This window comes from Cygnus olor, chromosome Z, assembly GCF_009769625.2.
Source record: "Cygnus olor isolate bCygOlo1 chromosome Z, bCygOlo1.pri.v2, whole genome shotgun sequence".
NCBI classification, from domain to species: Eukaryota; Metazoa; Chordata; class Aves; order Anseriformes; family Anatidae; genus Cygnus; species Cygnus olor.
The window spans coordinates 30,674,315-30,699,408 of record NC_049198.1 but is presented as its reverse complement, the minus strand read 5'-3'; the positions used below and the strand labels follow the sequence as shown (position 1 = coordinate 30,699,408).

Sequence of the window (25,094 nt, the reverse complement as noted above, 5' to 3'; positions counted from 1 at the left end):
TGGCTAAACAACTCCGGGAGTACGAAGGAAATCTCTCCTCTTCCCTACAGGCCTGCGTCTCGGCTGTGGAGAACCTCTCTGAAGAGTTCCACCAACTTAAAGAGAATTTATCTTCCCCCCCACCTGAACAAACCAGTGGCCACCAACTAAAAGAGAATACTTTGGAGAAACTTTTTGAAGAGGTCCACCAACTTAAAGAGAGTGTATTTTCTTCCCCACCTGTACAAACCAGCGTCTCAGCTATTAAGGGTAAACGTGCATCCATGCAAAGAAGACAATATGGTGGGTACGCACCCCGCACCACCCTGTGGTTTTACCTACGTGACCATGGAGAGGACATGAGAAAATGGGATGGAAAATCTACTGAGACCCTAGAGGCACGGGTACGTGAGTTGCAAAAGAAAACAATCGGGAGAAAGGGGTTCTCTGAAAAGTTTGCTCCAACTTCTAGCAGGCAGTCTTTTAAACACAGAAATGAAGATTCTGACCAGGACTAGAGGGGCCCTGCCTCCAGCCAGGGGGAGGAAAGGGACAACCGAGTTTATTGGACTGTGTGGATTCGATGGCCTGGCACGTCTGACGCACAGAAGTATAAGGCTCTAGTAGACACCGGTGCACAATGTACTCTAATGCCATCAAGCTGTAAAGGGCCAGAGCCCATCTGTATTTATGGCGTGACAGGGGGATCCCAGCAGTTAACTGTATTGGAAGCTGAAGTGAGTCTAACCGGAAATGAGTGGCAAAAGCACCGTATTGTGACTGGCCCGGATGCTCCGTGCATCCTTGGCATAGACTATCTTAGAAGAGGATATTTCAAGGACCCAAAAGGGTTCCGCTGGGCTTTTGGCATAGCTGCCTTAGAGACAGAGGACATTAAACAGTTGTCTACCTTGCCCGGTCTCTCAGAGGACCCTTCTGTTGTGGGGTTGCTGAGGGTTGAAGAACAGCAAGTGCCAATCGCTACCACAACTGTGCACCGGCGGCAATATCGCACCAACCGAGACTCCCTGATTCCCATCCACGAGCTAATTCGTCAACTGGAGAGCCAAGGAGTGATCAGCAAGACCCATTCACCTTTTAATAGTCCCATATGGCCAGTGCGAAAGTCTAATGGTGAGTGGAGACTAACAGTGGACTATCGTGGCCTGAACGAAGTCACGCCACCACTGAGTGCTGCAGTGCCGGACATGCTAGAACTGGAATCAAAGGCAGCCAAGTGGTATGCCACAATTGATATTGCTAATGCATTTTTCTCCATCCCTCTAGCAGCAGAGTGCAGGCCACAGTTTGCTTTCACTTGGAGGGGAGTCCAATATACTTGGAATCGGCTGCCCCAGGGGTGGAAACATAGCCCTACCATTTGCCATGGTCTGATCCAGTCTGCGCTGGAGCAGGGGGAGGCTCCTGAACACCTGCAGTACATCGATGACATCATTGTGTGGGGTGACACTGCAGAGGAAGTTTTCAAGAAAGGGAAGAAAATAGTCCAAATCCTTCTGAAGGCCGGTTTTGCCATAAAACAAAATAAAGTTAAAGGACCTGCACGAGAGATCCAGTTTTTAGGAATAAAATGGCAAGATGGACGTCGTCAAATTCCAATGGATGTGATCAACAAAATAACAGCTATGTCTCCACCAACTAGCAAGAAGGAAACACAAACTTTCCTAGGTGTCGTGGGGTTTTGGAGAATGCATATTCCAAATTACAGTCTGATTGTAAACCCGCTCTACCAAGTAACTCGTAAGAAGAATGCTTTTGAATGGGGCCCTGAGCAACGACAAGCCTTTGAACAAATTAAACAAGAAATAGTTCATGCAGTAGCCCTTGGGCCAGTCCGAACAGGACCAGATGTAAAGAATGTGCTCTACACCGCAGCCGGGGAGAATGGCCCCACCTGGAGCCTCTGGCAGAAAGAACCTGGGGAAACTCGAGGTCGACCCCTGGGGTTTTGGAGTCGGGGATACAGAGGATCTGAGGCCCGCTATACTCCAACCGAAAAGGAGATATTGGCAGCATATGAGGGAGTTCGATCTGCTTCGGAAGTGGTCGGTACTGAAGCGCAGCTCCTCCTGGCACCCCGACTGCCGGTACTGGGTTGGATGTTCAGAGGAAGGGTCCCCTCTACACATCATGCAACTGATGCTACATGGAGCAAGTGGGTTGCACTGATTACTCAGCGGGCTCGAATAGGAAACCCCAGTCGCCCAGGAATCCTGGAAGTGATTATGGACTGGCCAGAAGGCAAGTACTTTGGGATATCGTCAGAGGAGGAGGTAGTCCATGCTGAAGAAGCCCCACTGTACAACAAGCTACCAGAAAATGAGAAGAAATATGCCCTGTTCACTGATGGGTCCTGTCGTATTGTGGGAAAGCATCGGAGATGGAAAGCTGCTGTATGGAGTCCTACACGACGAGTTGCAGAAGCTGCTGAGGGAGAAGGTGAATCGAGTCAGTTTGCAGAAGTGAAAGCCGTTCAGCTGGCCTTAGATATTGCTGAACGAGAAAGGTGGCCGGCTGCTCGGGGATAGGCTGGGCATCGGTCAACGGGTGGTGAGCAATTGCATTGTGCATCACTTATTTCGTACACATTATTACTATTAATACTATTATTATTATTATTATTGTTGTTATTCTTTTCCCTGTCTTAATAAACTGTCTTTATCTCAACTCACAGGCTTCACTTTCCCGTTTCTCTCCCCCATCCCGGAGAGGGAGGGGGGAGGGTGAGCGAACGGCTGTGTGGTGTTTGACTGCCAGCCGGGCTAAACCACAACAAATCTACTTTCAGATTTTTCTTTCTTTCTCTGCTGCTGGCTGTAGATGGCCCTTTATTCTATAGACTCTTCTATAGACATATTATATGTCTATCCATCACTTACTCTGTTTCCTCAAACACAGTTCACTATGTTTTATCATATTGCTGAACTGCTTCAATATGAAATATGTTTCTATTAGCACAGAAATGTTGCAAATAAAAGCTAGTGGGCAAATAAGCAGTGGGAGGAGTTATCCGTCTATAAAATTTCTGTGAGTTTAGCTCAGGGCTTCTGACATCCAATAAAAGTAACAGGAGCCCTTCTGATTAGGGAATAAATAAAAGACTCGGGTATCTGCATTTTGATCATTGTTAAGTAACCCTACATTTATTCTGTATTTATATGTAGGTATTGTAAGTGAAAGGTTTAGCCCAAGTTTTCCCTTATTACATGCTCCAAATCTGCCTTAAGATTGACCTACAGTTGCCTTTCAGTCCACTTTACATTAAAAGATTTTTCCCATTTGTTTGATGATTTGGGGAGGTGGCTATACATTCTATAGGGAATAAGGGTAGTGGTCACTGCTGCTTCACATCACTGCTTCATGAGTGTGGCCCCAGAGAACTTTGTATCAAAACCTTAGTAGGTGATAAGCTAATGTAATATCCTGTTCCTGGGAAATGCTTGCTGAGTGTATGAAGAATTTAATAATGTACAGTGTGCTTATTAGGGAGAAAGCCTGAGGTGAAAGCAGTGACACCTGAAGAACCCACTCTGTAAAGATTTTAATAAATTCTATTTACATAACAGTGACCAGAAAAAAATGCATAGTCTGAAGTGGTGAAATTAACTGTGAGTACAATATAACAATTACCATTCAAAATTATTTGACTTGACAAGACGTTCTGATAAGTGGAGGTCTAACAACTGTCTAACAAATGCAGGCTGAAGCCTTCATAAGAAATTTGTGCAGTGAGAGCAAATTAAAATAGAGAATTGTATGATCTGAATGTATGATAACATAAATAATTTGTTATTAATGTCCATATAAGAGACATCTTTGCATGTCATTTGTACACCTAGTCTTGGATAATTAACTATTTGGTTGCCTGCGTAGTACTGAATTTGTATCTAATACACAAGTCAAAAGCATATTGAGAAATGTCATATAAATATTCTAGCAGTCAAGGCTCTTACCTGTGCAGAAAAGTGAGGAGATTTTTAAGCTGAAAAGGCAACTGAAGTATAGTTAAAGCTACATTTTTTTTTATTTTTTATTTTTTAAGGAGAATACATATGTCATTGCTGAAAGGATTATGAAGAAACACCAAATAGACAATATCAAGGTCTAATCTAAATGTGGGTTTGTTTATATATATAATCAGATATTATGGTAGGACTACCTTTTTAGGTAGTTTCACTGATTTTCAATGCATTCTTCTTCCAGGAAAACTCTATGCTTTCTACCTATATCCACCAGGAAAGCTAGTGTAGCAAAGTTATATTTAGAAATATATTCATTATAAACTGCCATGTTCCATGATCCTTTTGTGAGTCACATTCTCCCAAAGACAGCAGCATCATTATTTTCAGTGTGCGACTTGAAAAGTGAAAATGGCAGAAGAAAGCAGGTAAATCAAAGCTAAGGCTTGCCCCAAGAAGAAATAATAAGGCATAAGAAATTCAGCAATCTCATCCTGTCTGTAGATACTTTCCATAATGCATATACAGATCTTGACTGGCCTATTAAGAGCAAGTTGTCTGAGATTTTTTTTGTGGTGGTAGAAATACTTTGTACAGGCAGATGCTTTTTCTTTTACAGTTTATTCTATTTTAAGCCTGTATCCTATCAGGCCTTTACATAGTAGCTTAATAATATCACAGTGCAACTGGTGTCTTGGCATGACTTGCCATAATTTGCAAAGCTGATCTAGAAAAAAAAGTGTTTCTTTAATGAAAAAATGCAGTCTTAAGCCATAGAGTCTGCATTGGAGATGCTGTAATTTGTGGTTTAATGATAATGGGGAAAGCACACGTTTTTGTTTGAAGTTGGATAAGTGCAGGCAAACAGGTGCTAATCAGATCACAATAAAATAGCACCAGAGGGTGTTCGGAGCTTTATGCCTCTATGTTTTCAAAACATCACAGAAACTTTAGTAGTTGATTCAGTAACACTACAGAATAGTTTAACATGCAAGTGCAATCCCATGTTTGGATATGCATAATATCAGCACCAAAGGGCCTATCTTTAAGACACTTTGTGAAGTTTTGTTATTTGCTGTTAATGATGCTATTGCAAACACAGAAACCTGGATTGTACGGAAAAATGTGACTGTTTTATATAACTCCATGTCTAAGTCTGAGTGTATTAACACAGTCAGCACAGTAAAAAAAAAAAAAAAAAAAAAAGTTAATTTTCAAAAAATAACAATATGCAATGTGATGTTGTATTTTTTAAAGTAGTATTTTTACTTATTTTTTTTGTTCAATGTTTCAGCATCAGAGAGAGATCTAAGGCAATGATTTTCTAGTGGATTTTTTTTTTTACTTGTTACTTTATCTCCACATCTTTTGAACCTGCATATTGTTTTTATTGTTTTTGCCACATCCCTCATGAGTGCTCATTTTCTAATCCTGATAGTGAGTAGGCTGCAGATGACTGTCTGTGCTTTTTAACAGTGGGGAGAAAAATCTCCCCACTATATATTCAGAAATCTCTCAAAGGAGATTCAAAAACATTAAAAGCTTCCTCATCCCTTTCCTCTCCCTACCCTGAGAGCAACTCAGAATCTTACCTGTCTTCCCTGCACAGTTGAAAACTCTGAAGAGGAAAACATAACAAATGTATTTTACTGTGACAAGTGTTTCAGTATCACAAATATTCTAAACTTCCCGTGCTTTACCTCCATTCCTTATCTATCAGCTACTGGGATGCTGCTATGAGTTGGACTGTACAAACTCACAAATATTTATTCACAAATAAAAATCAGAGAGGTTAGGGTAAGGTTCTTCTTAGATTCCTTTCGTATAAGAATATAGCTAGTGACCATGCTTAAGATATTTAGTTCCTTGTGAAATAAAAATGCAACAATCTCTAAGTTCCCTGTTTTTCATTGTATTCCATTTGTATTCATAGTTTCAGTTATTCCAACTATGCAGTACGTTGAGAATTTCATTTTTCAGATTTCATTTCTGTCTTACACAAAATATCCCAAGGCTTACAGAGTTTGATACTGTAGGAATCTAACGTCTTCTTAAAGAACTGGAAATGATAGTAATCACTCTCTGTCCAGTGCTGTTAGGAATCACATACATGTTTAGTGTAGAAAATTTTGAATGGGTGTTCTGTCTTCATTATAGTTGTACTTGAAATTGCAGAATCTACTAGAAAATAGGAAGGAGTCTGGAAAAAGGGTTGATAAATGCTAGCTAGCAAAAATGAACCATCAGCACACTGATGAGGCATCATTGGTATAGCAAGTAACTATTTGATTATCACCTGTATGAGTGGCAAAACAGAGATAAAGGAGTTGGGACTTGCTTTCATATTCTCACCTTAAAACCTTTCCATGTTGTGATAGTTTAAATTCCAAAATCTTCAAGTTTGAAAACCAGTCTGTTTTATGAAGATCATAGAGGAGTTTTCACCTGTACTGTGTTACTCTCTTGCATTTATACAGAAAAAGAGCAGAGTCACAGTCTGTATTCTGATGAATCCAGTGAGAGATGGAATTTAGCTCTGTTTCAAATGTGACAGTCACTAGCTGGGATCATCTTGACTGCAAAGATGTCAGTTATCTCCCCTAACTGATCACTCTTCAAGTTAAGAATAGTCTGGGTCTTATAAACTTAGGTCTCTGATTTGTTTTCTTAGATTTAAGTGCTAACATGTGAAAAACATGGAATGATGAGCATGACAAGGATTACCATATAGTTGTTAGTATGGCAGTGTGCAGGGTCCTTAAAGATTGGCTAGGGTATCTTGATATTTTTTTCTTTGAGTAGGAATATAGTGTGCTGCTTCCTAGGCATTACCAAAAAGTCCTCCACAAGGTGACAAACACCAGTAAACTGATACTCATGTATTTTCAAGTTTTAAGTTAAAAAACAGTTCTGTCCAGGAAACCAGCCTTTCCTAAAAGTTAAACTGAAGCTGTTCTATTACGTGCTTCAGCTGTTTATAAGCAGAAAGAAAAGTATCACTGGAACCACTATTAAAATCCAAAAGCATACAAATAACAAATAGCAGTACTTCTTCATCCAGGTTCAAATATCAGAAAATACCTACTTGTGGTCTTTTTGATTAAATCAGTCCTATGTGTATAAAGCCATCTTTGTCTGGCACATAGCCTGTGGTTCAGGGGTTTATAGTCACCAGAGCTGTGACTCAGGGATGGATTAGCTTTTGAAATCATAAAAACAAAGCCACTATAAGCGCACAAGGAAAGATTTTGTTTCTGGTAGAAGTCAGAAATCTGTAAAGGATCATAGTAAATGCCATTACCAGATAGGATCAGTGATCTGTCTAGACCAGCATCCTGTCTCGGATGACAAATGGCAGAAATTTCAGGACTCCAGTATGGACAATATTTCAGTAAGATTTCTTCCTAGCAGAAAGCATCTAGTGACTAGCTTAGCACTACTTCATGACAATTTCTATTCTTTTCTGCCTTTATTCCTTTAGCTACCTAGACAAACTTGTAGATATTTTATTTCTGATATTCATGATTGTATGCACATTTTAAAGAACAAAACCAAACTGTCTTTTTACTTTTTTTTTCCTTGTCTAAGTATTATGTTCTAGGTGGTTTTCACACATCAAGTTAGAAGATACCTATTTACTTCTATTTAAACACTTATCTCTTCATTTAACTAAACATTATTGGTAAAAGAAAAAAAATGTTAATGCCATTTCACGTTTTACACATCTACAACTTTTCCTTAGGTTTATCCTTTGCAGCAAACTAGGATAGTAAGCAATCTTAACCTGTTTCAGTCATAGTCAAATGAGAGGGCAGAAGAATCCTCACATCCCTTGTCATTTTTTTGCAGCCCATCTCTCCTCTTTCACTTGTGTCATACCCTTTTTGCATAGTTTTAGTAACAGTAGATATTCCTCAGTCTTTATGTTTTAATAAGATGTAAGGCAGCAAAAATAAGTCCAGAATTATGCCAGGTTTTCTCACAAAGCTGTCCAGTGGACCTGATCTGAATTCAGCCAAGAAATGGTTGAGCAGTTCTCCTGGAGACTGATGACTTTTCACTCAGTGAAATAACCTGCCCCTTACGAAAAAGTAATAATTTGTGAAAGATTTTTTGAACACAAGCAGTGTCTTTTCCATAGTTTATCTCAAATTACGAATATGTTGGTGCTGATAATTATTTCCATATATATATTATCATGTCCTCCAAGGCCTGTAATTTCCTTTGACCTAGGCTGTAGTTTGATACATTATTTGATCAGCCCTCTTAGTGAGTCATTTTATCCATATGTATTTAGTTAATTGGTTATTTTTCTCCCCGCCCATGTTTGTATATAATATACTCCACAAAGGAAAAGCAAATCTGACTGCTTGCAGCTGAGTCTAGTAAAAGAGCAATTAGGTTCTATCAGAGCCAGCAGCTGCCCATAATGAATTCTGAATTAAAATTACGAGGGAAGAAAAGAATCCAGCCATCTGCAGGAAATGTGAAAATATTTTTGTAATCCAATAGCTGAATTTTGGAAAGGGGTGTCTCTGAGATTTCCCAGCTGTACCTACAGTATATTCCAGAATATCCATGGACACATAGTATACTGGAACACATTGCATCAACTTGGCTACTTGGCATGCTTGGCTAACTTTGAACAGACTGTATTTTGATCTAAAGTAATCAGCATGAAAGCCTCTTTAAATCATCTCCCTGTGTCTCTAGAAATAAAATGCAGCTTTGAAAATCATCCTGTTATCTTTCAGTGGAAGCTTTCCAATCAGTATTCAGTCCTGAATATTTATCTTTCTTCATTTTTCATACTTGCATATACTTAGTTCAGAGTCTCATCACTTGTTATCAGGTTTTCTCAAGGTCTGCTCTTCCAAGTGAATTCTGAATTGTGGTACTTGGTTGCTGTTTCTATTTTTATTTATTTATTTATTTTTGTCAACTGAATTTTAAAATTAAATCATAATTGTTTAAAAGTTATCATAATGCTATTGCTATCTAAGCTCATTTTAAAGCTATTTTGTGATAGAGAAAAATAAATAAATAAATAAATAATCATTATATCTTTTCCACGGTACGTGCTCATGAAGTTCAATATCCCCTCCACCCCCCCGCAAAAAAAAAAATAAAATACGATTTTCTACTGCACTGTGCAGAATTTGTGCCGATGTAAAGGCAATGGAAGTAAAAAAAAAAAAATCGGAAGTAGAACCAGTAACCAAACTATTCATCTTTCAGTGAAGTGTTGACAGAGATATCAGAAAAGATTTTTATTCTTTTCAGCATTCAGTCTAATAAAACAGAGGCCTGGAAGAGTCTTGATATGAGCTCGTCAAAGAAGATTCATAGTATTTTCTTCTCTATTTTCTGCTATGTAAAATCTCACTACATCATTACAGTATTACAACCATCTCAGTTTAAACCAAATCTAATATTGCATGATTATGTTTTTCTCATCCTCTGAATGTATCCTCTTAGACATATCAGTTCTCTTTGGAAAACGAAGTGTTGTTTTGAGATGAAGATCTGAAACAGCAGGTTTGCTACTATAGTCCAATTGATTTCAAGCTTTAAGACTGATTTCTGATTCTTTCCAAGTTTTCAAAGGAGAAAAATAAAATAATTAATGAAAATTTATAGGTAGGTAGAGCCCAATTGATTTAGAGCTTTGAACTGATTGATATTGAAAATATAGCCAACACAGACTTTGGACACATGGTGTTATGTCTTTGTCTTCCTTTTTTGCTGTGTGCTTACCAGGTGAAGTACTGTGTCTGGAAGAGTGTATGAGACCTCTTCACTGCTCTTCTTTCAGTCTGAAAAACAAGCATGACAAATGGCAAAAGGTAGTGTTGTGGCTTGAAATACAGGAATCCTGAGGCTAGAAAGTACTAAGAAAAATAAACCGTTGTTGATAACATAAAGTATATGAACATCTAGATATAAGGGGCCAAGAAGGACTCTGAAACTATGAAGCACCTGAATGTTCAGCAAGTGCTTTCAAGGTTGTCCTGTTAACCAGCACTGCAGATCCCATCTTTTTTTTTTTTTTTTTTTTTCAATTCTGTTTCAGATAGCATCAGTTCACCTTTCGATTTCCCACATAAATAGGGTGATAGCTCTTCTTCACATGGCGTGGAAGAGTGGGGTCAGCATGTCCCTGCCAGCAAAGTCCACGTGAAAGTGTAATCTAAACACAGAAATATGCAGAACTACAGAATGACTCTTCAAAACATTCCACCCCAAGAATGCAAAACAGGTTAAAATGCAAAGAAATCAGGGAAGTAGCTGTTAGCAGCAAGCAGCATAATTTCTGCTCATTGACTTCTTTGTTGTGCTGTAAACGTCACTTTTATTTATCAACGATTCGAGCACAGTGTACTTCCTCTCATAAATTACCTATAAGCATACTTTTCTGTATTTACTACAGCTGTTAATGCATAGATTTGTTGAAGGTAACCAGTCACAGATGTGCTTTTAAAATTAACCTCAAAATATATTCTTAAAAATTCTATTACACTAGATTCTATTTCAGTAGATCTTAGATCTTTCATTCCTTAGTGGAATTCATAGTGACAGGAATGCTTTGTGAATGCATTGTACGGTACAATGAACATAAAATATGTGCTGAAACTCACCAAATTTCACAGAGGGGATATTTTTAGGATAGTTACTCTTTGAAGCTAAATACAGAGTGCAATGCACTGAATATATGAGACTGTATTTAGAGCAGTAGGAAAAATAGAAGGATATCTGAGAACTGGATTAATTTTGAAATAAAAAAAAAATCACTATAAATCCCTGTGCATAGATAAAACAGTACGAAGAAATAATGTTTATTCTAATTTCATTTCTTTATATTTCTGAGTAATTGAAGAAATCAGGTGATACTGTGATTTATAGTAAGGTGTATGTATAAAAATCCTCTGTGGAAAGTAGAATTAAGGCCTGTATTCATGTATTGCTGTGTAAAATCAACAATCAGTCTGAAGGGAAAAGGAGATAAGAAAGAGAAGTGGTATGAAATAGGCTCAATGAACTTTTCAGTTGTTATATTGTGTAATTTCTGCTGTGTTCCATCTTGTGAACAAAACAATAAGAGATCTTTTTTCACCAGCAATTCATAATTTCAGAAAAGAAGCAGGCAAGAGTAGTAGGTGAAGAAGCAAGTAGAAGTACTTTGTGATGTTCTGTTGCTTTTAAGAAAGAAAAAGCAAGGATCAGAAATAGTGCTGTATCTCTTCAATGGCATAGCCACTAAGAGTGTCAGGTACCCGAAGGCTAAAATATTGATTGAAAGGAAAAGGTCTAGATGGTCTGGTTAGCAGACAGGGGAGTGCAGGGAAAGCTTGTTCTTTCTTTTAGTTTGTGGGACCGTGAGACCAAATTTAGAGAGTGAGTATAATCTTTCCTAGGACATATCTTGAATAACGTTTTTAGAGTGCTTATCCTAATTAAAGAAAAGTCTAATATAAGGATTTCTGGAGAAGTTTCATGTGTAACTGGTTGTTTAATGAACCTTACTGGATCATTCTCTTCAAGAATTTATTTTTGTTGTCCATAGTATTCTGCAACAATGAGTTTCATAATTTAATTATGTACTTTATAGAAAGTACCTCCTGTTTGTTTTAAATTCTGTTTCATCATTTCATTTCATGATCCTACTTCTTGTGTTACGATCAAAAAATGAACAGTCATTTTCTATTTGCATCCTCCACATAATACACAATTTTATATAGTTGCTGCCTTATTTTCCTTTCTCCCAAGTCATCTCTGCTCCAGGCTGAGTTGATATAGTTTGATTACCCTCCCCTTCATACTGTATCATCCTCTTTGATGCGTTTTCTTCACCCTTATGAGCTCTCTATCCATTCTGAGGTGCATCACACTGCCCATCGTGGAGGCAGTGCAAGGACAGCCCCTTGACATGCAAAATGGCTTCAGGATTGTACTCATGGCAGAATTTCTAGAAACCTTCAGTAAACAGTAGATTAACAGAGTTGTGAGTGAATGAATGAGTGAGACAATAAATATAAATCCCTCCCATTTGTGATACAGAAACCTCCTAAAGCTAATTGCATTGCAAAAATGTAACTTAAGGTAAATGGCTGAAAAATTGTGCTCAGACAGTACATAGTGGCTGTAATATCTGTGATCTTAGACATTTTCCTTTCCACCATTACTTTAATAAACTACTTTTTAGCAGTATCTTTTGCAACATGGTACATCTTCCTCCAGTGCTAATTCATAAATTATTTCTAACACTAGTCGGCTTTTAGTCTGTGGAATTGCTCTTTATATTATGCACTTCCAGAACTTTCATATTTCTTTGGAGCTATGTAGGAAGCCTTCTGCATTTCTGTAGAGTTCTGGTTCATGACAGACCTGGATATGAAGTTACATGAGAGGGTTTGAACTGCTGGAAAGGAATGTCCCTGCTAGAAGCAGTTCTTAAAACTCATTTTTGTTCAGTTGAACATTCCTAATGCTACATTTTTACCTTGTCTGGAAAACTCAGCTTTTAAAATTATATATTAAAGTGTTTTATTTTGTTGTTGTTGTTTGTTTGTTTTTTAATTATTATTATTTTATACAGTATAAGACTTTGTTTATAAACACCTTTAGCATGTGCATTTAAAAAATCAAAATCTATGAGCTTTGATTCTGTGTGATTTAATACTCAAGAGTTTGTTAACAATCTGATAAAACTGCTTCTTGTCCTTGATCTCTCCAGAGCTGAACTCAGGATTAGATGAAGAACGGATTCACTTCCTGAACATTATTACACTCTGCTGTCACATACCACAAAATAAATAAATAAATAAAAGTTATGCTCAAATCTGGGGCAGTTATATTAAAAGAACTTTTGGTAGAATTCTGAAAACATAGAAACCAAAAGGAAAATCTTCATAGAGCTTAGTAAAGGTAGGAAGGTCTAAAGCTGGCTTTTGATTTGTGGGCCTCCTATCCTTTTGCCAGCTACCTAAGAAAACTCTGGTGATCTCTAAACTGAGCTTTATGTACTTGTACTGGAATCTTCCCATTTTCTGATTTTTTCTTTCCTCCCCTGTTCATTTTAAGAAGCCTTATGTGCCTTCAGTAACAAATATGGTCCCCTCCATGTATAGTATAGAGGTGAAGAAAACATAATGGCTAAAGTCATCTTGTTTGGTGAAGCATTGTGCCTAGAAACGTGTTGTATACATTACTTGATTGCTAGTATTATATTGTAACTATAGAGGAAGGGAAGGGAAGGGAAGGGAAGGGAAGGGAAGGGAAGGGAAGGGAAGGGAAGGGAAGGGAAGGGAAGGGAAGGGAAGGGAAGGGAAGGGAAGGGAAGGGAAGGGAAGGGAAGGGAAGGGAAGGGAAGGGAAGGGAAGGGAAGGGAAGGGAAGGGAAGGGAAGGGAAGGGAAGGGAAGGGAAGGGAAGGGAAGGGAAGGGAAGGGAAGGGAAGGGAAGGGAAGGGAAGGGAAGGGAAGGGAAGGGAAAACAAAGTTATTGTGCACTTGCAGAGCAATTTTCAAAGGTCTTTCATAAGCCAGTATGAGAATTCTTACTGACCAGTATCTCTTTGTAAAAGAAATTTAAATGTACCTCTTCGCAGAAAGCCTTTATGTTTTTGCAGCCAGATTTATCCCCTCAAATGGATGTTTAATGGTTTCATAAGCTTTTTTTGCTGCTTCCTGTACAGAAGGCTGGTTTTAAACTGTGTCCTAATTTCCTAACAGGACAAGGGGGAAAATAATCTAAATATTGCCCTTATCAGAACTACTACAGAATTTATGTGGGATTGGAACCTAATTAATCATGTGAAGTTCCTCAAAAAAAAAAAAAATCCAGGCATTTCTAAACGTTTCCCATATCACAACCAATTTTATGTACTTTCAGTCAATAAATGCAAGCTTCATTCAATATGAAACTGTAATATTCATTCTTTTTTTTTCCCACTGACATGAGTCAAAAATGTCCTAAATGATTTTTGGTCCATATTTTACTATCTTTGCTTCCAATTAAATAGCCTATGAATACTGGCAATTACATTGCCTTCCTTTGCCAAATCACTGAAGTATCAGTAATGGGTCATCATTTAAACAGCTACAAATTAATCACAAAATCCAACCTTTAACACATCCATACAGTGACTGTAATGTGGAATGGCCCCTCTATGCCTCTTATTTTTTCCTCTTGTGAACTGCAGATGTATTGCATCACAGGACATTAAGCATGTTTCAGCTCAAGAGACTGAGCCAGTCCTGTATTTAGAAATTGAAAACAAATGTTGTAATATTTTAAATGATAACATTTCAAGCAATAACAATTTCCTAGTTGGAATGCCTGTTTAATAGATTGCTTAGGTTTTCAGCTTGTAAACATAACAATGTCTACCACTAACTGTAATTATTTTTGTAAAAAATTCCTACAGTAACACCAAAAGATGTAAACAGGGCAAGAAAATCATAACAACTGTAGAGAACTGTGGAGTTAATTTGTGAAATTAGTCTCATCAGCTGAATTATCATCATTTGCAGAAAATAAATAGATTTTTTTTTTTCAAGCAGAATGTAGATCTGGATGTACAATTCAGTAAGATATAACAAAAGTCTGTTAATAACAGACTTCAGTGGATTGCTTCAATCCTGTTTAGGATTGGGCCTGTATATTCTGTATTATGATGTTCTGCATGCAGGGAGAACCTCCTTCTTCTTCATATGCTTTGGAATCTCACAAAAAAAAAAAAAAATAATATATATATATATTTTAATTCCAGCTGCCTCAATTTGTTGGCAATCTTGTCACACTGTATTTCTTCCCAAGGCATAAGAAAGTCAGCCTTTGTCTTTGGCAACCAGTGCAACAGAGTATATAGAACAAAGCTGGTTTATCAGTTGGCTAATGGCTGCTGAAATCATGAAGGAAAAAAAGCACAAATAAAATCCTGTCATCACCACAATATGCAATATAGTCCTTCAGGATGAAAGAGAATTTAATTGTTTTTCATTACTATATTTCATTTGTATGGTGAAATGCATTATGACATGAAAGAAAATATGGACAAAAAATATAATTGGTGAGGAAACTTTATTAGTTAGTTGACAAAATATTTCCAGTAATTTTTAATATTATGATCAGGCAACTAAGGAAGCCCCTGTTTGATAAATAGAGTGTTTAATTCCTTAATCTTTAACTAACATCACTCATTGATAATTGTGGTGAAACTTGAATGTCAGTTGCCTGTCTAGTTACAGGAAACCTTTTTCTTTGTACAGTCACTATGGAATTGCAGGGTATAGCTGTTTGCAGTTGTTTGCTGACAGAGAGATCCTTGCTTATGCTACGAAGTTAAGCAGCTGACTGTAAAAATACATGGCTGTTTCAAGGTCACAATTTTAAACAGGGATACATCTTTTACTGTTTTACAAAGAAAAGGAAAATATGGAAGACTTTGGAGAGGGTTTCAGTGCCAGTCATGGTATTAGGGAAAAAGATGAAGTACACATTTAGCATCCAAAAGAGATTCAAGCTTTATGTAACATTTCATTAAGACGGAATATAAAATTTTGCCATTGTTTACTTGTAATGGCATAGAAAGTTTAGCTTTTACTTTTTAATGTTTAGATCTTTCCATCTCATCAGTTACTTTAAAAAGAAAAGCAAACTTGTTTGTTTGTTTGTTTTCTTATGCTTTCTGTTATAGGTCTGTTACAGGTTTTGATTTTCTATGAGCCCAGCATTTAGTTTAGCAAATTGATGTTCCAGTAACATATCAGTAATGATTCGAACTGCTTGGCTTCCCAGCAGTGTAACAGTACCATATTAAGAAGTATGAATGGTAGCAGAAAACAAAGAGAAGATAAAGATAAGATTTATCTTTAGATAAGATTTAGAATGAAGATAAAGATAAGTTTCTTGCTATTGTAAGTTACTGGAGTTTGAGTTAGAAAACTTGGGGGGGAGGAAAGAAAATAAAATGTTCATATCATTGGTTCCAGTCTTTTTGTGGAATCTGAGGAGGGTGATCTGTCCCATTTACAACTGACAGAGTTAGACTGTCGTGAACACCTTAAGGTAGTAAATTATTTTGCTGAAACACTTCATGGAGGAGTGTGTCAGGAGCCTGGTGGAGCCAAATGAAATAATAAACGTAGTATGCCAGGTCTTCCATCCTTATCAGAAAGACATCAGTGTACAGTAATGTTTTTTGGTCTGGTGTCATCATCTGCAAACTAGCAAATATCTACTCTGATACAGTATGTTAATATCTATTACTCTCTTAGTTTGCCTATGCGAAGAATAAGTATATAAATGACAATACAAGATAGAAAAAAAAGAAATAAAAGCTGTTCATTCCAGATGAAAGTGTAAGCTTTTAACTGGATTGAAATTCTGTAGTCATGGTCTGTAGGTATGCGGTGGTTTTACTCAGCTGAGCAGCTGAGTTCCACCACAACCACTCTCTCACTCCCCCTCCTCAAAGGGAAAGGGGGAGAAAATTAGATGAGAAGGGCTCAACAGTTGACATAAGGACAGGGGGAATCACTCACCAATTTTCACCACAGGCAAAACAGACTCAGCATAGGGAAAATAAGGTAATTTATTACCTATTACGAACAAGGCAGAGCAGTGAGAAACCAAACACAAACTAAAAACGATCCCCACCCACCCCCTTCCCTTATCTGACATGGGGAAGCTGCTGGACTCTTCTCAGAGAGGCCACCCCTGCAGCCCCCCTGCTATGAAAACCTTGCCATGTAAACACAATACAAGGTGCTAGCAAAACTTTTAATTTTTGATCTGAAAGATGACATATCCAGTTATAAACATGATGCTTAGACTTTAACTTATTAATGTGTGATAGGTAAGAGAAACATTCTAAACTACTGGGAATATCTGCAAACCTTATTTATCACTTAGCCAGCACTTGTTTGGATCATAAGACCTGAATGCACAGGTGTATGATATAGGTAATGATAGTTGAGCATTTATATTAATAGTCCTTCCTATCAGCTATACTGTTTTATGAAACTGTTCTTTTTACACTTACAGAAAAAAGTGTGACTGTGCATATCTTTAAAAATTGTATGTTGTTTTCACTGCCATTTCTACATTGAAAATTAGTGCAATAAATGCTCTCATAAGAAATATGAAAGTGCAGAGTGTTTCACTGAAATGCAAATTCAGTCTGTATAGTCAGTTTCTAGAGATTGGTTAAAAGTTTATATAAACCAATCCAACCTGCAAATGTGTGCTTCTTTGCAATCCAAAGTAAACAAAAAACAATAGTGAGACAGTTTGGGTAGTATTTCCCTATGATTATTACCAACTAAAAGGTCACTAAAGTTCTCTAGAATGCAGAGCTTTTGTTATACAGGGTAAAGGAAGTCATTTAGCTAGGAGAATCATTGTTTCACTTGCCGGTATATTTTCTTTCTCTCCAACTCCCATTGATCAAAATCATTGACTGGTAAGTTTTATTGAGCTCGGAATATTGATTAATTCTTGTCAGAGTGGCGTCTAAGAAAGTTGAGATTGATGTGTTTGGTCTGTTAGAAGAAGCCCTCAGCTGTTTAAAGGGGGTCTGCTTCTGGGGACAGTAACTGGTGGCAAGAATAAATGATTAACAGTATATTAATAAGGAATCTTAGAAACAAGACTTAGCTCATATGAGACTAAAACATCTTCTCTGTCCTTCTCTTTGATTTTTTTTTTATAAGTAAATACAACTAGTTTACCAACTGACTGGCACAGATTCTTTGAGTGTCCAGAAAGAAATAAAGGTTTACCCTTAATTATTGATTTCAGGACAGACTTACAATATTTAACATTTCCTAAAACTATAGGAACTGCGAGAAGATCCTTGTTATCTTGACCTCTAGAAGCTGGAGTATAATCATTTTTATCTGTTTTTCCAAAAAAAAAAAACAAAAAAAAAAACAGTTTATGGTGTTAAATATCTTTAACTTAGACAATATGACTGTCTAGAGAGTTTATGAACTGTTGCTTAGTATACTACACTCTACATTTAACATCACTAACTGAAAAGAATTAAACATTTAGAAGGCCAGGAACTAGTATTCATTGTCACAGAATTGGTGTGATCCTGGATATAAAAATGGTATACATTCTACTTTGCACTTGTATTTTATATAGCTACACGTATGCAAAAAGTTTAAACAAAACATCATAGAATTCAATCATGTACTTGGCTGCAAAAAGATTGTCATCAGTTCAAAGATTTGATTCAGTTTATTTGATGTCCAGATATCTCCATTAAAATAATTCCTCTAGAGATTTTAGGAAATTTGTCTCCATTTAACACTTAAATTGCCTATTTACATCTTCAGTATATTTTCTGGTCTTGTGTATTTTATATTTTTTTTCATATTCTTCTACATAATTCCTGTTATGTTATGTCAAATGTGTAATGAATGATCAAATATAATTAATATTAGTCACATTAAGGTAAGAACTGTAAGTCTGTTTTTCGTGTCCTGATTCAATAACGACCTCAGACGTTATTAAAGATAACCTATCCATATACATATAGGTAAACATATCTATTTAAATAAGGAGTGAATGACTGAAAATCCTTGACAGTCTGACAGGTTTGACAGCAGATATCATAAAAATAAATTGCTATTAAGTAGGCCTGTTACTAAGACAGGCTTAATTCTTTTGGATCCAGCTGAATATTTCCTGATCAAAGTTAATTCCTGTGCCAAACTCACAGTAACTGGCCCATATCTTTCTCGTTTACCATCAAGTCCCACAAAAGTGGGGAAAGCAACTTTCTAGCTCAGAGATGCTCCCCAGGAACCACTTGCTGTGCAGAGAAGTTTCTTTGTTCTCAACAGGATGTGTGTAAAGTCACTTACAGCTCCTTCCGAAACTGACTTAACTCAGAATCTCTGAGCAGGTACTAACTTTGCCTGGAGATAAATACCCAGCTTGGACATTAATTCAGTGCTGTGATGTAAAGCTTTTTCATTAAGCATATTTTAGTCCTTTTATGATCTGTCCTTTGAAATATGAAATAATGTTGAAATAATATGAGGTACAGTCCAAATCTTTTGTACATGTTTCTAGATGTGCAAGCCCAACATTGAAGTAGCCAGATGAGAATTTTCCCAGCCTACAGCTAGCGTAGCTAAGCATCTCTCTGCTTCACAAAGAACAATGTCATTGCCTGACCTGATGAAAGAGAAGACCAAACTGTGTTAATGGAAGCCCCATTGATAGAGTTGGAGGAGTGATAGAAAGTTTACCTCCAAAGCACAACAAGAAATATGCAAGACTCATCTGGTGTAACATTGTTGTTTGCCAATACATTCATATCAGTAAACAGGATAGCAACAGCATGTGTAATGAGTTGCAAATGATACTACAGGAAAGGCTGAATTCTTAGTGTTCATCAGCTCCAGTAAATTTCATTGTTAAGAACATACATGTCTAAAACATGTTCCAATGTGTTTTATTTCTATCACAGTCGAGCCTGAAATTGCAAGATGCAAGGACCTTATGCTAAATCATTCTACAGTCTCAATTGCTTGTAATAGGAGTTAAAGAACTTCATATATTTCATGGCACTGACCTCTTTCATAAAAGCTAGTGTTCATATGCAGAAAAATGTTCTGTTCAAATATTCTGTTCAAATCACTGTTATGAAATTTTAAAACTTGAATGCCGTAAAAACAAGCACAGTGCATGAAATAGTCCTTCATGTTTTTCCTCCTGTGTTCATTTCTTTTAGTGCTGGAGTCGGCAGGACTGGCTGTTTCATTGTAATAGATGCGATGTTAGAGAGAATAAAGCATGAAAAGACTGTAGATATTTATGGCCACGTAACTCTAATGAGAGCGCAGAGGAATTACATGGTTCAAACTGAGGACCAATACATCTTTATCCACGATGCACTGCTGGAAGCAGTGACATGTGGAAATACCGAAGTGCCAGCCAGAAACCTGTATGCGTATATTCAGAAGCTGACACAGATAGAAACAGGAGAGAATGTCACAGGAATGGAGCTGGAATTTAAGGTACTGGAATTTTATGTTGTGGGGAACCAACATCAACTTGTGTAACACTTAGTGCTGCTACGTCCTCCACCAGTTGTTTCCAGTAAGCAAAAGCTAAGATAACATCAAGCTAAAATCTTAAATTTGGAAGACGGTCCTTTGTAAAATGCAAAAAATTATCTTCTGTTAGTCTCCAGACAAGAATTGTTTGACAAGGGTGTTTTAACCCTGCTGTTTCTTTATCATTTGAATAGCTTGAAATGTGTGTTAGTATAATAGTGTAAAAATCAAATTTGTCCACATGCGTTAATATACCGGGTATTCAATTTTTATAAGGTGTTAAAAGAAACTTTACAAATATTTAGTTAATGCAATGGAATATGGGAAAGTAAACATCTTAATGCAACAGAATATGGGAACGTAAACATCTGAAATTGAAATGATTTGTTAATGGATAATGAGAAGAGATTATCAGATCTGATAATTACATTAGTTTTCATTATACCTGGTCTTAATTATTTTATTTATTTTCAACAGCGTCTTGCTAGCTCTAAGGCTCATACTTCAAGATTCATCAGTGCCAATCTTCCTTGTAATAAATTCAAGAATCGCCTTGTCAATATTATGCCATATGAGTCTACAAGGGTATGCTTGCAGCCAATCCGAGGAGTAGAAGGGTCTGATTATATTAATGCCAGTTTCATTGATGGATACAGGTACTAATGTTGTGTTCTCATGTGGACTGCTTTAAAAGTTTACAAAATTGCATATGTATTAATACTAAAAATAGCAAAAATTACTACTGAAATTTAGTACTTTTTGTTATCTCTACATGTCCTGTTTGGTTTTTGTTTACTTGTTTAAATATTTTTAAGGGTTTTAGATTTTCACCCGTACAATACAGGAAAATTGTGTAAGTGGCATGCAGTCTTAACGTTATAGTTTTACCTGTTTTTAAATAATTGAGAACTCTCAGTATGTTTATATGAGGGTTTAGGCACATTCATGATCTGGAACATCTATTTCTTCAGAGCTATTCTGCTAGATATGTTTCTAAAAAAGACCAATAGAAATAACATCCAGGAGATAAACTCCCTGTGTCAAGATGAAAACCTATGATATTGGAGCACTGGTTATGATGAGGCCCATCATTTTATACATAAATTTGTGTATATTTATATATATATACATACATATATATATATATATATAAATAGTTGTGTAGCCCACTACCATCTTCATGACAAGACTTAACAGCACTGACTTGTGCAGCTCATAAGAAAAGTCATAAAGGAGCAGCAGTGCTATTTCCCTAAGGCAATTTAGGTGTACCTGAGTATTTGTATCCACAGAGAGCATTTTATGAGCCTCTGCTCTTAACTGAAACCAGTTTTCATTTATAGCATTAACTACAAAGTTTTTTCTGTTGACTGAACCAGGCAAGAACAACATAACTGGTCATTGTCTTTATAAAGTTCCTGATGCAGAAGCTTTTAATAGCTAGGTGGTAATTTCCACTAGCAGGAGATTAAGGCCTGGAAATGCAGTGTACTTCATTCCTGAATTTTCTTCCTTCATTACTTTTGTTGGAGGCATCAGACTGTTGAGGAGGCATTAATAAAGAAACAGCTTGATGCTATCATTCCTAAACTTAATAGATTGTACGACAGTTACTTCTACAAAATGAAGCAGCACAACTAAATGTTTCTTAAGTGCTTTTTACAGCACACAAAATTGATCTATTACAGTTGCATTAAAATTTAAATAATAACAATAAAGACATACATCATAATATTAACAGAGTAATTTCCTTCACAAAGTTCCAAAAATAAAGCCATAGTTTGATTAAACAACCATAATAAGGTTTTAATATGCTTATTATTAATAGTATATGTTTTCCTCTATATAATGTTTACATATAAACAGAAACATGAGTATCAATTCACTTTCTTGATTAAAATATTTATTTATTTATTTATTTTTACAACAGACAACAAAAAGCTTACATAGCTACACAGGGTCCATTGGCAGAAACCACTGAAGATTTCTGGAGAATGCTCTGGGAGCATAATTCTACAATTGTGGTCATGCTTACTAAGCTACGAGAAATGGGCAGAGTGAGTATTGGTATACTATTCCTTTACCAATTGTTCATTATAATTATTATGTTTTCTTTCTAAAATGTTTCATTGTTATGGTGCTATCAAAAGATAACCGAGTATTTAGGTTCCCTCTCCATTGGAAATAAGTGTCATTGATGTTCACCAGGTGTAAGGTGTAATCTGTAGATGTGATGCCGTCTGTAAACTTAGACATAACATTTTGTTGTGTGGCACGCTGAAATTTGACAACTCAGTTTGTATGTTGATATTCCAAAGAAAGCAGAGAGAACATTGCTGTCTATTGAATAATGGGGATTTCTCATTTGGAAACTTCTCTTTTGCAGCATCTGATTTTTGTAAAAAGAAAGTACAATATTTTTAAGATCTGAATGGTTGAATGTTTTCTGTGTGCTCTTTGTGATGGACTTTGAAGTTTCAGCAGCTTGTTTGCAGTATTAAACTCATTCAGGTGCTGCTTTAGGTAATGTAAAGAATGGATAAGTTTCCTATCTGGACAAGAATACATCAAGATGAAGCTGATTTGTGATGAGTAAAATCTGAATCAGATCATATATTTGGGGAATAGAGATGGTCCAGGACAGTGAATATAGAGATGAAAAGAGTCTTGAGAGTTGCTTCAGCAGGGAAGAAGGAATAAAACTAAAGATGTCCTCAAGATTTAAATTCTGTTTGGTATTGAAAATTAGGCGAGGGATAGCTCTTGTCGCTGATAAATAATTGAGCTGAGCAGACGTATAAACAAGTTCAGAGGTACAGCGACCAGAGAGAACCTCTATGCAGTGCAATATTGAAGGTTCGTCTTTCTATTCTAGGTGTGGATCTTAGTGTTTATGTTGAACTGTTCATGTTCCTGTCAATAAAGGCACTTTCCAGGAGTGAGAAACATTTTATGGTAGTGGTGTTGAATAACAGGAAATGTATTTTGCTTCTCTGTTTTGCAGGAAAAATGCCACCAGTATTGGCCTGCAGAGCGTTCAGCCAGATATCAGTATTTTGTGGTAGACCCAATGGCAGAGTACAACATGCCACAGTATATTTTAAGGGAATTCAAGGTTACAGATGCAAGGGTAAGTTGCAACAGCGTTACATTTTCACATAAGTTTAAAAGACAATTTCAATTTCTTCCTCTCTCTCTCTTTCTCTCTCTCCCTCTCAAAAAAAAAGAGAGAGAGAAGTACTTCTCCAAGCAATACAAAAGAAGTTTAATTTAAGTTATTATTTAAATATACTGTGTATTTATTTAAGTTGTTAAATGAATAACATCTTTGTTTAAGAACAATCAATTTCATTCAGATCTAACATCTGGGCAGCACAACTTTGTGATGTTCTCAATAGCTGTTTGTGTTGAAATGCATTAGATGATTTGAAGGCCATTTTCCCTTTCTCCTCATTTCCCCTTTGATCGTTTTTGGGGGAATTTTTGTCACTTGCAGCTGTAAATACATTGAGTGAGTGTGAAGGTTAATACAGTGAGATTTAAAAACTGCAGAGTAAATAGCATTTTTAAGAAAAGCTTGACAAGCTTTACACATTATAATTTGATTTTTGGCATAGCTTATTTTCAGCAGTGTTGTATATCTGCAGAGTAGGTGCATGCAGCTGTGACCCTAGCATCTTTATTTTCATACTGTGTTTTTTATCTGAATTCCAGAGTCTGAAACTGAGCATGAATATAAGATTAAATGTACATAAACTTCAAATATATATTTGGCATTTCTCAAACTTTTGATTTCTGGCACTTCACTCTGCATGGCAGGAAAAAATTACGGGCAACCTTCATTTCTTTAAGCACTCTAGAATACTGTTTGTTCAAGCAAAATAGCAGGTTGTACTGTCCAGGAACAACACGGATGATTACTCAGAGTTGCCAATCAACCTCCAAAATATCAGACTTTCTCGTGGTTAGCTGGAGTGCTGCTTTTAATATCAGTTTCCAGTAAAATTAAGTACTACTGATAGTTGACTAGACTGTATTGTCACTATCTAAGTCAACGTACCAACATTTTAATTTCGCAAGTGAGACTTAAGTGTGTGTTTATGAAAACTAATTGTAAATACCCTTTGAATCTAATTTTCATTCTATTTGTAATCTAATAAGGAACAAATGAATGATAACTTCTCTAACTTTTTATGCCTAACCGAATTGGAGAACAGGCTCCTAACATCATTTTTTAACCACACTTAAAAGTGTAGACAGTCAAAGCTAATTTCACCAGAACTGTGCTGATAGTCTTTGCAGATTGTCTATTAAATGTCTGTTCCCTCTCAAGATGAAAAATGTCTTATGTGACATAGTTTACCTAGCTCAGATCAGAGAATAACAATTATAACAAAAAGCCACAGATGCAGTTGAAAGAAAGTGTTCAAAAAGTGTACATATGTCCAAAAAGTTCATTCTGCAGTTTATAATAAACTATGATAGTTGTAAGAGTCTGTATACTTACATCTAGCAAACCAATAAAAAGTCTGAAAGGGTTAAATAGCTTAATTTGAAGAAACCAAATGAGGTTTAATAAGAGCAAGTGTAGAGTCGTGCACCTGGGAAGGAACAACCGCACGTACCAGTACAGGCTGGGGGACAACCTGCTGGAGAGGAACTCTGTGGAGAAGGACCTGGGGGTCCTGGTGGATGACAGGTTGACCATGAGCCAGCAGTGTGCCCTCGTGGCCAAGAAGGCCAATGGGATCCTGGCGTTCATAAAATGGAGCGTGGCCAGCAGGTCAAGGGAGGTGATCCTCCCCCTCTACTCTGCCCTGGTCAGGCCTCACCTGGAGTACTGTGTCCAGTTCTGGGCTCCCCGGTACAAAAAAGACAGGGATCTCCTGGAGAGTCCAGCAGAGGGCCACAAAGATGATACGGGGCCTGGAGCATCTTCCCTATGAGGAAAGGCTGAGAGACCTGGGTCTGTTCAGCCTGGAGAAGAGAAGACTGAGAGGGGATCTCATCAATGTTTATAAATACCTGAGGTGTGGGAGACAGAGGGATTTGGCCAACCTC

General features: G+C 36.8%; 1 protein-coding gene across 44 annotated transcripts in view; it reads left to right on the top strand.

The window, feature by feature from the left end:
* The window catches only part of PTPRD (protein tyrosine phosphatase receptor type D), a 411,363-nt gene that overhangs the window by 369,674 nt on the left and 16,595 nt on the right, over nt 1-25,094 (top strand). For all 44 annotated transcript variants that reach the window (XM_040541837.1, XM_040541861.1, XM_040541835.1 and 41 more), the window contains 4 exons: nt 19,709-19,994; nt 20,511-20,689; nt 21,964-22,090; nt 23,038-23,163. In XM_040541837.1, the coding sequence (XP_040397771.1) occupies nt 19,709-19,994; nt 20,511-20,689; nt 21,964-22,090; nt 23,038-23,163 (718 nt within the window). The remainder of the gene's footprint in view (nt 1-19,708; nt 19,995-20,510; nt 20,690-21,963; nt 22,091-23,037; nt 23,164-25,094) is intronic.